General features: G+C 42.3%; 1 protein-coding gene across 2 annotated transcripts; it reads right to left on the bottom strand.

Moving 5' to 3' along the window:
• Positions 1-273: 273 nt before the first annotated feature.
• LOC121874660 lies at positions 274-3,227 on the bottom strand. Of its 2 annotated transcripts, XM_042378890.1 has the most exons (5): positions 3,137-3,227; positions 1,997-2,102; positions 1,333-1,419; positions 892-1,075; positions 274-518 (listed from the first exon to the last, which is right to left on the bottom strand). In XM_042378890.1, the coding sequence occupies exons 1-5, from the start codon at positions 3,148-3,150 to the stop codon at positions 391-393; spliced, it is 519 nt and encodes a 172-aa protein (XP_042234824.1). In that variant the 5' UTR covers positions 3,151-3,227; the 3' UTR covers positions 274-390. The 2 variants fall into 2 exon arrangements, with proteins under 2 accessions (XP_042234824.1, XP_042234825.1); XM_042378891.1 differs by lacking the exon at positions 1,333-1,419.
• Between the last annotated feature and the right edge of the window lie 10,183 nt (positions 3,228-13,410).

Genomic DNA, 13,410 nt, shown 5'->3' with positions numbered 1-13,410 from the left:
TAATAAGCGTTGAGTCGAGAGAGCTGGGTGGTGAGGGTGCCCAGAGGAGGGACACGCGGCTTGAGGGACGCCAAGGTCCTGGCGGGAGCGGGAGCCGCCAGGCTGGCGGGGAGGAAGAGGTGTTGCTTGCTGGTGGCACTGTGTAGAAAGAGAGTGGTCACAGTGGTGTCAGGCTTTATAAGGCGGGGGTAGGCGTGGGTAGATAGTTGACCCCCGCTCCGTGGGCGGCGCTGGAGGCGTAGGCTGGGGAATTCGAGAAAGTTCGGTGCTTGTAGGGGAGGAACCCACTACAATACTCCCCTTCCCCTCCGGGCGCGGCGGGAGGCTGGAGGTTGGCAGAGTTGCGTGCCACATGTGAGGCAGAACGGGCGGTATCACAGAACTTTTGCGTTAGGCAGGCCAAACCCAGTCATCTGAGGAACCACCCGTGTTTCTAACCCTCACGTCAATATTACCAGCACCGTAATTACCACTGGTACCATAACCCCCGCTACCACCATTGCTGCTACTACCATAGCCTGAAAAGAAGAGCGCATATGTTATTTATAGCGACTTCCTGGAAAAGACAGTGATGCTATGAATACATTGATATTTGGAATCTGTGGAATCAAGAACAGTAGGGCTTCAAAATAGCCCTTGACCAAATTACCAATGGAGGGATTCTACACAGGCCACTAGCCTCCTTCCCTCGGCTTGGCCACCTCTATTGGGTAAATGCGGAAAGAACACTATTATAGATGGTTATAGTTTGGTGAAAGAGGTACAGGAAGTTATTTTAAAGGTTCCTGAATATTGCACGAGTGTGTTTATGGAGATACTATAGTGTATCATCCAAGATAAGATAACTAAAAGAGCTCAACTGTGTCGCCGAAATGGACAAACTTCACACACCTCCAGAAGTCTGTTGGCAGGGCCTAGTGATGTATTGGGTGTCCTTTACGGTCTTGGTGATATAGCTGGCTACTGTCTTGGTGACGTAACTCACGACAGGCTCCTTCTTGGTGACGTACTGAGCTACTGTCTCCGTGACATAGGTTGGCTGTATCTGCGTCTGGGTGACATACTGCGTTTGGTACTGTAAGAGGTACATTGATGATTATGACACTAATGACTCAAGGAGGAGTGGTTTGAGCTGTAGTAATGTATACAGTAAGACTAAAAAAAGTTATGAGGTTCAATCGCAGAGAAAGCCTTTACGATGAATCATTGCGTGATATACTGAGCGTTTTGGACAGCAGGTGACTTTAACAGGACGTAAGTAAATACCCAAATGTCTCGGACCAGATTGTAACTATTTGTATGACACACACACACACATACATAATGTTTTACCTGGGTCTGGTAACTGGTCTGGTAGCTGGTCTGCGTGATGTACTTGGGGACTGCCACGGTCTGCGTTTTATAGTACGTCGTGCATACCTGCAGCAACAGGTATTTTTTTTATTAAAACAGCATTTAAACAAATATTCTGAACTTTTGAAACCTGACGTGCAACTGATTTATTTTTTATTTTTTACGAATTCTTTGATGTGGTTTTCATAAAAAAAAAATATCACTGTTACTTTAACCCATATCAACCCGTCTCTCTACCTGTGAGTTTCCATGTGTCAAAAGCTACAACTTCCCCATTAAAATGACACAAACAAAGGACAACACAAAATACTACATACCCCAGACACTTTACAATATATGTAAGTTAGTTCTTTGGACTGTATAAACCCACACAACAGCTTAGTAATAAACATCTCAAACTGAAAGTTATATAAATCAATCTACTTCGACTAGAACATTATGACAACATGAGGTAGACAGAGCCAAGAATTCTGTACAACACAATAAGGTGCAATGGACGTGATGTGTTTTATACACAGCGGCCGCTTGGCGGCGCTTCATTCGGGTTGAACGCGTTCGCCCACTGGAGTGAGCCATCCTCCAACAGTACAGAAGCCTTGATAGAGCATATGTAATTACACCTACACCTCGGAAACACACATACCTGTGGCTGATAGCCATAGGGACGCTGAGGATCGGGGTATGCTGCCACATCTTTGGCTGCCAACACCAACACCGCCACCAACACCAACGCCTCCCTCACCCAGGTGCTGTAGGGAACATCATGGTAGTTCAATATAACTTAGATATTACTCACTTATTTGAAGATTCAGCTGTGGCAAAACGAACATTATCAATCCTAATTTCAGTACTTTCCAAAGAACACGAAAACACACTCATAAATTCATTCATACTCACACAAACACTCATACAAACACACTGACTCTTCCCCTCCCTTGGGCGAGTGCCAGTTGGGTGAGGACTCCTTGGGTGTAATAAGTGGACGAGGGGGAACCATGGAAACTGTCCACCTTGGGTAGCCGATTTTATGAAGTCCACACCAAACTTTACCCAAGAGCAATACATTCTCAGTTAGTTCAGTACTAGTATTCTTGGAATATATAAACGTCTTAGCTGAACAATTTAAACTAAATTCATTCATTGGTTAAAACAAATATGGCCAAAGTTTCCAGGGCTGAGTCAACTACTGTATCAATAACGCTCACCGTAAATAAAAGTCTATTGAATAAAATAAAGAATATGAAACGAGTGTCATAAGAATCTTAATTTTAATACAAAATGATTGGTAATCATTAACAGGAATTCCGAACACATGTGAACACACTGAAATACAAGACAAGTGATGGAACAGTTTCGCAACAAAATAACAGCATACACAAACGAGATGTAATCAGTACAGTACGATAATTTAAACGTCACCAAGTAATAAATGTACACTAGAGAACTTAAAAGTAAATATTGGAAAAGGGGCACAGGGAATCAGACCAACTTTACAACATAAAGAAGCACGGCGGCTCACTGAACGAGGTGTTGGAGATAATTTAAGGGCCGTAGCTGATCAGACTCAACTCTTCATCTCAGAACGAACCAGGGATTGGCTAAGTGCGTCATGTATCATTGATTCGAACCACTCTCTGAACGACACCTCACCGACCACTCACATCTAAGTGGTCTCGCGTTCTCATGAATCTACTGTATAAACAAACAAGTGTTAGGTATTACTGACCAGTGCATCCTAATATACTGTAGTTACACCATGCCATGAAAAGATACGGTAACTTACCTAATCATTCTCATGTTTGCTGTCTTGGAGTCTCTTGGCCAGGTAGATGTGGTTGACTCTTTGCTCAGTGTTGCAGTGCAGAACTTTACCCAACCTCTCATATATACCATAGCAGGATGGAGACATCTCATTGCCATAGGTACACATTTGTTATATCTAGACTCTTCCTATTACTGAGAATAACTTACAGAACGTTCGTGTTGACGTGACTGCAACTTGTGTGCATATCGATGAACATGTAAATAAAATAAAGTTAGATTAAGTATGGTACCGTATATATAAATTATTGCATAAATTTGCGTTAACGTTTCGTAAAGTGAAGGGAATACCAGGTAGTTTGTCCAGGAAAGCCACCGTGACGGCCACTTAAAGGATGCAGCAGGTGGGTGTATGGTGGGGAACTCCGAGACCACGGAGCGGAGTTTATTACGCAATGGAGATGGGGAAGCACGTAGTTGATTCCAGCTGACCAGTTCTGGTAACACCACACAGGAAGTTCCAAAGCAGAAAATAGTCAAGGGTTCTACGGAGATGACAATGGTCCATGATGTTTAAGAACGTCAGAGCCAGTGTGGAGTGGCATGGATGCTCCGCCGTTCACAAGGATTCAGAAGGGTAGCCTAAACTATAATAAATGAATAAATGCATAAATAAATCTAGGGGTACAATAATAGCGTTACCCACTGGGTAGTTGTGGTTCTTGGTTCGTAAGCAGTGTTAGATATCTAGACAGCCTGATTTACCTTCTTCTCGCAATGGCCCGGGAACTTCATACACACCTAGGTCCTTCTCACATTCAGTCTCAAATAGTGCAGTTTCTTCATCCCGTTGGGACATATGATACGCCTCCTTACCGTTGGTACGCCCCAGGTGCATCATCTTACACTTCGTGACATTGAATCTCAGCAGCCACTTCTTTGACCGTTCTTGGAGCTCACTGATCGGCTCGTTAGAACACTTTGGGATGTTTCACCATGAATATGCTTCATGTTCCTCATAGAGAACTGCTTCTCTGATGAATCAAGCTACCCAGTCAATCATACCAACTGTTCATAATTATGTGGTCGAGGTAAATCTTTCATTGCTTCGTCAGGTTTAAAAAAATCATCAGAAAAACTGGGAAGATACTTTTGTCCCTCAATGTACACAAAAGACCTCAGCCTTACTGTATTTAACTATACACACGGATTTCTGGAAGGCTCTTCAGTAATATGTATAATCTATTATACGCCAAAATGGGGATTTTCTTTGAAATTAAACGTGCTAGTTCTAATCAGGAATTTAAGCACATGTGGCAGTTTGTGGGGTACAGTTGTTTGGGTTCACACTCAGGATGGGATGGAGAAAGGAAACTCACAATGTGCTCTCTGTATACATATTGTATTGGATGTACAATGCAGCTTGGTGCTGGGAAGGCAGCATGGTTACAAGCGTTGAATAGAGAGAGCTGGTTGGTGAGGGTGCTCAGAGGAGGACAGCTTGTGGGTCGCCAAGCTCGCCGGCGGGAGCGAGGACCGCCAGGCAGGCGGAGGAGGAGGAGGTGTTGCTGGCTGCGGCTGTAGCTAGAAGAAGAGAGTTGGTTGGTGAGGGTGCTCAGAGGAGGACAGCTTGTGGGTCGCCAAGCTCGCTGGCGGGAGCGAGGACCGCCAGGCAGGCGGAGGAGGAGGAGGAGGAGGAGGAGGTGTTGCTGGCTGGTTGGTGTAGGTAGAAAGAGACAGGTCGGTCGGTCGGTGATACGGAGAGAAGAGAGCATTTGCTCTGAGGGTGCAAGGAGGGTACAGTACAAGGTAAAGTTCAGAAGTGGGAAATAGAGGAGGAGGTTAACAGCAGGTGGGCTATCCACCTTGCGGAGACGGGGTTTTTTGTCTTCCGTCAACAGTGCTGCATTAGAGGACTCATGTGGTTAGGGAAGGCCGGTCTCAGCCAAGCTGAGTTAAGTTGTTCTATTTGATGTTTCCTTGGGGCATAGTATCATAGGGGGGGGGGTCCCTCCAGGTCCTTGTGGCACTGGAGGGATGATCCCCATCTTTTTCGTTTTTAGTTTTTTATTGTGGGTGTTTGTGAACTATATAGGCCTTTGTTTATTTGTGGGTCCCTCCAGGTCCTTGTGTGACTGGAGAGTTGTGCCCATCTTTTGGTTCTTTTTTATTGTGTATATAGAGGCTCTGGTTCTTCGGTATCATTTTTTCTGCTTCTAGGCCACCATCTGTGCGATGTGTTGTTGTTTTCCTCAATTAGTTGGACTAGTATGGGATCCTGTTCTTGCTGGATTTTTTCCCATATTGCATTTGCTTGGGTGTGTATTCTGGTGTTGAGTGGGTCTATGCCGTGTTCTGTGTGTATGTCTTGTACTGTTTGTGTGTATGGTGGTTGGTGTTTTGCCGCTCTTCTGAGGGCTATATTTTGCACTGCTTGAAATTTAAGTTGATTTGTTCTTGCGATTGTGTTCAGAGGTATCGGAGGGTATTCTAAGTGTGGTCTGATCAGTGCTTTGTATAGGTGCAATTGCGTGTTGGTGTTTAATTGGCGGGATCTTCTGAGCTTTGTAAGTTGTGATTTTGCCATAACTATTCTTTCATTGATGTGGGGGATTATTCCTTTTCTGGTTATCTTGAGTCCTAATATTTTTCCGTTGGCAGCATATGGTATTTGTTGGTTGTTGACAATAATAGGGTAGGGGTTTGTTTTTGCGATGTGAATTATTTTGAGTTTTTGGACATTGGTTTTTATCTTCCATTTTCGTTTATAGTTGTATATTATCTCTATTTCTCTACTTGTTCTAATGGCCATCATTTGTTTGGATTTTCCTGGGTACCTGACTATCTGTGTTACATCATCTGCATATGCTATATATTCTGATTGCCGTGGTTGCGGCATGTCTGCCGTGTATACAGTGTATAATGTCGGCGATATATTACTAGCTTGGGGAACTCCACTGTGAAGGATGAAAGTTTGTCCTAGATGGTTGTCGATGATTAATTTGGCCTTTCTGTTGTCTAAGAAATTGCATAGTAGTGTTGTGATATTGGTAGGCATGTCCAATTTGATTATTTTTAACTTCAGTCCTTCATGCCAGACTTTATCGAATGCTTTTGACACATCTCTTAGAATCATATTGCATTGGTCTCTGTTGCTTGCAGCATTTGCAATTGATTCGTATATTAGTGCTATTGTTGTGTTGGTTCCTCGATTTTTCCGAAAGCCGTGCTGTCTCGGGTTATATTTGTTTTCTTGGTCTAGAAAATTTCTGAGTCTGTGGTTGACTATTTTTTCCAATATTTTACCGGGTGTTTCCAGTAATGAGATGGGTCTGTAGTTCTCTGCTTGGGTAAGGTTCTTTCCTGCTTTCGGGATGAGTCTGATTTTGGCTATTTTAAATTTGGTAGGGAAGAAGCCAGTTGCAAGTGAGGCATTATATATATATTTTTAAGCTGTTCGATCATAGACTGAGGAATGTTTTGTAGTACGATTTTATTAATTTGGCTTATGCCAGGTGCTTTGTTCTTGAAGCTTGCTATTGTTTTTTCAATATCATTTTGAGTTAATGGAGCAATTATTGGGTTATTGATGTTTAATGAATTGAGGTTGATTTTCCTGGTAGGTTTCCATTTCTCTGTGTTCTGGCTCAAATATGTTCTAGTTGCCTGTTCTGTTTCTTGGCAGAAGCTTCTATTGTCTTCGTCGTTGATTCTGAATATGTCTTTCCAGTATTCTCTGAATATTGGTTCTTTATCGTGTGGTTCTGTTGCCTTTCTACCGTTTTTGTCCTTTATGTAACTAGTTTCTTCCGAATTAGTTCCCATTAGGTTTTTTATTTTTTTCCAGAATGCTTTTGGATTTCTGTAATCTGCTTGTGTATCATGAATGAGCTTGTTCCATGTTTCATTGTGCTTGTTCTTGCTTATGTCTTTCAGTTCTTCTTTTAGATTCCTGTATAATATTCTGTTGTCATTGCTCCACCCGTGTGTTTTTGTGTATTCATATAGATTGGTGAATCTAGTTTGGATCATTTTCTCTTCATATGTTAATTGTGCATGTGGTAATGTACGGTATGTTGTTTTTTGGGATGTTGTTTTTCATTGCTGTTATTTCTTCATTGTACCATGTATCTAGTGTTTTGTCAATCTCTGTTGTGTCTTTGTTGTGTAGGAGTGTTGGTTCGTTATTGCTAAGATCCGATTTAAATTTTTCCCAGTTTGCTCTATTGAGTGAAAATCTTGGGATTGATGGAATTTGTATCGGGGATGTGGATAGAGTTGCTATTATGGGTAGATGATCACTGGTTGTTGTGGGTCCAGATTTTAGATGTACATTTAGATGGTGATGCCTATTGGTTAAAACAATGTCTGGTTTCCCAGTGTTACCGGCTGATACGTAAGTTGCGAAGTCGGGCCCGAGGTGTGTTATTGTCCCGTGTTCGATGAGAGCATGGAGGATTTTTCCTCCCGGGTTTCTAATATTGTTTCCTAAGGTTGTGTGTTTAGCATTTAGGTCTCCTATGAAGTATGCTGGATTGTTTTGCCTCATTAGTTTTATGATGTCCCCTGTAGGGAATATTGGCCTTCTGAATGTTAAATATGAAGTTCCAATAGTTATTGGGCCTCTTGTATTTATTTCGGCTGCAAGAAAGTTACTTTGAAAGTTGTCAATGATTTTGTATTGTATGTTGCGTTTTATAGCTATTGCTATTCCGTCATGTGGTTCGTCGTGTATGTTCATTTGATGTACATGGTAGTTAAAGATCTTGATTTTGTCACTGTTTTTCCGACCATGTGCGTTGATAAGGATGATGTCTGGGTCTATTGTGCTGTATATGTTATTAAGTTCTGATTTCCTCGTCAGAGTCCAGGCAAGGACGTTGCGCTGAATTATCTTTAATGATTTATTTTGAGTAGTCGTGGATCCCGAGAACTTGGTGTAGGGTGTTTGCTGGCTCGTGCATCTCCTGGCGAGTGTCTATTCCTTTCCTCCTTTAGTCCCGTTCTGATTTTCTTAAACTTAGTTTTATCTACTCTTTCAATTTTGTTGTATTTGGTGTTTATAAGTCCTGCATTTATCAATTGGTCTATGTAGGATTCTTCTACCCTATCATCTTCGTAGGTGAATTTGATTCTGCCTTCCTTGATTTCTTGCAGAAGTCTATCATTTGTTATTGTAGGTGGTGTGTTGACTGAGTAGAAGCGGATACCGATCTCATTTCCTAGGTCTGCTGGCTGCACATCGCTTGGTGAAGATGAGGGGGGGGGGGCACGATGGCCAGAGTGGGATTCTTTTCTTGATTTCGCTTTGGTTGGGTCAGCTTTTGCAGGTTGTGGTTTCTCTGTTTGCTGAGTTGTGGAATCTGATGATTTGCAGTGTGGTGTGACTGCTTGGGTGATAGGGTCTATTTCCATGACGTTTTCTTCTGTGCCTAGTTTGGTTATGTGCTCCTGTGGTTTGGTTATTCCCAGGCTACTCTCGGTGACGATTTTAAATATTTCTGTTGAGGGGGCGTCGTCTGGAAATTTCACCTCCGGCAGATTGTTTGCAGCAAACATTTCCCTGGTCGTTTTTCCAAAGGTTCCTGGTTTTGAAATGTTGTTGATGTGTGCATGAATAATACTGGTTAGAATTGTGAAAGGTAATCCTTCGCTCAGATTGAGGTATGTAGGTTGCATGAGGGGATTTTCTTTGGCTTTCTTCAGGACTTTGGAGGCGGTATCTTGCAGCTTTGCAATTGCTGCATATGTCTTGTTAGGGTCTGTTTCCATCTTCTTATTTGTCTTTTCTTTTTCTCTCAGATTCCTGATTATTTCTTTCCTTATGGGACAGCGTGCTGCTAGTGTTCGGTGGTCCTGTAGTGGATTTCTCCCCTACAAACGCTGTTTGTCGCTGCGTAGCCGACCCCACGAATTCCACAGTGTGTGCCTCGTGATCTAGGTCAATCAGCGCCGCCATACATCACGGAGCGGGGGTCAACTACTAAGCCACGCCTACCCCCCGCTATTTAAGACCTGACCTCGTGGTGACCTGTCTCTTTTCTACCTACATCAACCAGTCAGCAACACCTCCTCCTCCGCCGCTGCCTGGCGGCCCTCGCTCCCGCCGGCGAGCTTGGCGACCCACAAGCTGTCCTCCTCTGGGCATCCTCACCAACTAGCTCTCTCTACATCACGCTTGTAACCATGCTGCCTTCCCAGCACCAAGCTGCATTGTACATCCAATACAACATGTATACATGAGTGCACATTGTGAGTTTCCTTTCTCCATCCCATCCTGAGTGTGAACCAAACATCCCAAAAACCCCACAGTCCCCATTGCAGTTCAGGCAATTGGGGTTATCTTTATTGCTGCATTCTCTGAATGTGTGGCCTTCTGCTGCACATTCGGAGCAGAAGTTCCTATCTTTTTGGGGACAGTTTATGACTAGATGATTGTATTTATAGCAGTTCCAACACGGTGTTATTGCGTAAAATTCCTCCTGCTCAATTTGTTGTTTTGACAGATGGTAGTAGGAGATACAGAGGCCACTCTCTAGGGCTTTTTGAGCCATGGAGATCTCCCCAAACCTGACCTTCATCATGGTGGGAGCACCAGGCATTAGCACCACCTCCTCAACTCTGGCCCATGGGTTCTTCTCTTCTATATTGTTAGCAATGTAGCTTGGTGTTTCTTTCAGCGGAGGTAGGCGTGGGTAGATAGTTGACCCCCGCTCCGTGGGCGGCGCTGGTTGACCTAGACCACACGGCAGACACTGGAATTCGCGGGGTCGGCTACTCAGCGACAAACAGCGTTTGTAGGGGAGAAATCCACTACAAGTTAAGTACTGGAGTAGGTAACTTTGTGACCGCCAAGGGAAAACCCACGTACCACGCCCCCACACGACTTGCAAACTATACTGTGGGGTTCAAGATTGTTTGGTTCACACTCAGGATGGAATGGAGAAAGGAAACTCACAATGTGCTCTCTGTATACATGTTGTATTGGATGTATAATGCAGCTTGGTGCTGGGAAGGCAATGTGGTTACAAGCGTGATGTAGAGAGAGCTGATTGGTGAGGATGCTCAGAGGAGGACAGCTTGTGGGTCGCCATGCTCTCCGGCGGGAGCGAGGAGCGAGGACCGCCAGGCAGCAGTGGAGGAGGTGTTGCTGGCTGGTTGGTGTAGGTAGAAAGAGAGAAATCACCACGAGGTCAGGTCTTAAATAGCGGGGGGTAGGCGTGGCTTAGTAGTTGACCCCCGCTCCGTGATGTATGGCGGCGCTGGTTGACCTAGACCACGAGGCATACACTGGGGTCGGCTACTCAGCGACAAACAGCGTTTGTAGGTGAGAAAGCCACTACAATACTTTGATCTAACTGATATGCTTCATGGACCATTCCAGTTCACTACTGGTGAAGCCCTCGTCCAAGTAGTTGTCTGAGAAAGGCTAGAAAAAAGTGTAGTATGTAATACTGTACATATTTTCCATAAATATTTTCACAACAAACGTTAAAACTAGTACACCTGTCTGTCCTTCACGGTGGATGTTACAAGCATTGTTACGCTCTACACACATGGCTGGTTGTATCCTGCCGTAAATAAATGATATGTCTTCGTGCAGTATTTGAGCTGTCGTTTTGCAGTTTTTGCGTGTGCTAAAAATCGAAAGTTTAGGTTTGGCCCACACAAAAGCCGCCGAACTAGATTTGTGTATTGAATTTTGTACCCTTCATTTTGACTTTTTTTTTGTATGCTTTGGCTGCACCTGGCACCTGCTCACCAACACGCATATCAGATTCATGCTAGCGACTAAACTGGTTCTCTAATATTGATATACTGTGCTGTACTCATCATTATCCTTATCCTTATCTTAAGAAGATCAGAGTGAAATAGTGATATAGGCTAAATCATTATTATTAACTGGCTTATTCTTCACACTTCAATTACACTTTTCACTCTGATCTTCTTACCTTAAGATACGGACAATGATGAGTACAGTACAGTATATCAATATTAGAGAACCAGTTTAGTCGCGTGCATGTAGGAGTTAGGCAGAATGGCTAATCATTTAGCCAATTTCATATTGGTTATTTCACTTACGTGTACAAGCAAGCAGGGAAGAAGAAGATGCCATTTTTTTAAAGCTGAAAGTTAAGGTTTCAGAGAAGGAAGTTCTTATCATTGTGGTTTTGAGATTGGAGGAATACACCACTGTCACCTTGAAGTCATTTGTTGTTCGCTGCCAGACATTACAAGGCTCTGCTTTGGTTTACTGAACGCCACTCCCCGTTGTTGATTTATTTCATTGTTCGGTTTAAATCTCGTTTTTAGCCTTATTAATAGGTGGTAAAATGCGATGTAGGTAAAGGAACTGTGCACGCTAAGAAACAGGAATATAAGTAAACAAACAAACTTACCTGGTAGCGAAGCTGTCACCTTTGCCAGTTATAAATTATACTCAACTACAGTACCACATTACCTGTGTATGGGAAACAGCAGATGCAGGTATGTGCTTATTTTAATTCTAGTAACCAATTGGTAAATTTTTCTTGTCACACCGTTCACTTTTAGCAAGTTAAAAATATATTTTTCTAGTGTATTTGTGTGTTGAGACCGAATATGACCTTCCTTTTTGGCGGAAATTAGCCGTTTTTGTTTTTTGCGTTTTTTTTTCGTTTGACGTTTTCCGAGAAAAAAAAGTGGCTAAGCGACTAAAAAAAAAAAAAAACCACTAGAAAAACAATAACCAAACCTAACCTAACCTAACTTAACCGACTCTCACCATATGATGGAATCACCTATTTCTTACCTTATTGGCCTGGTTCTTGTTCGTCGTTGCATTCTGGGATTCTTACACAACGCCACATATGTTGGTCTTTGCGATATTTACATTCAGTCTTGTTCTTAGTACACCTTACTGAGGTTGGAAGAACACCATGCGATCGAAAAAATACGATAGTTTCTTCGTTTTTTTTCCAAAAACTCGCAATCAGCTCCATATACTTTAAGTGACACCCATCGCAGGCTTCCATGGTCGGAACTGAACTTGAATTTCAAAATATGAGAGACCAAAAAGAATACTCGAATTTGATTGGGCCAAAAATACCGCGAATTAAACCCAAAAACATTTTAATTGGTTTCAAAATCAAAAAGGCTTTTGATTGGCTGCGTGACATGTACAGCAACGCATGCGCAGGATGATTTATGAAGGAGATGCAAGAAACACGTTATTATACATTTCCACCGGTAATGTAATAGATGAAAATTATCTTATAATTACACGTCTTATTCGAATATGATAATATATTAGTGGTAGGAATGAATGGTGTGTAAAGAAAATAATACCAACCAATTTTATAAAGCAGCATAGGCAAATATGCGGCTGGTGACCGTCAGTGGTTAGGTAATTATGAGGTTTTTGTTTGAAGAGTTTTGGTAAAATTGCAGTTTTGGACAATACCCCGAGTAGTTGAGCAATGTGTTTTTCCGATTGTTTATACAATTTTAAGACACCTTTCTTCTATGACGATTCTGGTATATTTAAGTAATTTACGAGCGATACGTTATAAAAGAAGTGTCTTAAAATTTTCTAAACAATCGGAAAAACACATTGCTCAACTCGAAATCCATATAGTCCAAAACTGCAGTTAAACCAGTTTTATAAACTGATTGGTAAATTTGCATTAGTGCACCCCACTCTCTTAGAAAGTCAAAAATATATTTTTCTAGTGTATTTGTTTAGACCAAATATGACCTTCATTTTCGTCGGAAATTGCCTGGGTTTTTTTTCGTGGGACGTTTTCCAAAAAAAAATAATGGCTAAGTGAATACAAAATACACCAAAAAACACTAGAAAAACATAAACCAAACCAAACCTAACCTAACCTAACTGACTCGCACCATATGATGGAATCACCTATTTCTTACCTTATTGGCCTGGTTCTTGTTTGTCGTTGGATTCTGAGATTCTTACAGGTTGCTGACGCTGATTCTCGCTTAACGGGGGGTATAGGGGGGAAGCTTCTTCCAAGAAGTGATGAAGTACAACACCAGAAGAATCATGAATCGTTTTTTTTCCCCAAAACTCGCAATCAGCTCCATATAATTTAAGTGACACCCATCACATACTTCCATGGTCGGAAATGAATATGAATTTGGAATTATGAGTCCCAAAATAAAAATCAAATTTGATTGGGCCAAAAATACTGCGAATTAAACCAAAAATCATTTTAATTGGTTAAAAAAAAAAGCTTTTGATTGGCTGCGTGATGTGTAAGGGAACGCATGCGCGTGATGATTTATGAGGGAGACACG

The sequence above is a fragment of the Homarus americanus genome, unplaced genomic scaffold, assembly GCF_018991925.1.
Source record: "Homarus americanus isolate GMGI-L3 unplaced genomic scaffold, GMGI_Hamer_2.0 scaffold34360, whole genome shotgun sequence".
Classification (NCBI taxonomy): Eukaryota; Metazoa; Arthropoda; class Malacostraca; order Decapoda; family Nephropidae; genus Homarus; species Homarus americanus.
This window is presented reverse-complemented; position numbering and strand designations above follow the sequence as displayed.

Bases quoted from the DNA above. Each gene is read 5' to 3' on its own strand.
- LOC121874660 (XM_042378890.1), bottom strand. The intron at 1,420-1,996 runs GTATGTGTGTTT...CTGTTGCTGCAG, and splicing joins CCTATGGCTATCAGCCACAG to GTATGCACGACGTACTATAA. The intron at 519-891 runs GTGTGTGAAGTT...TCTTCTTTTCAG, and splicing joins CTGCCAACAGACTTCTGGAG to GCTATGGTAGTAGCAGCAAT.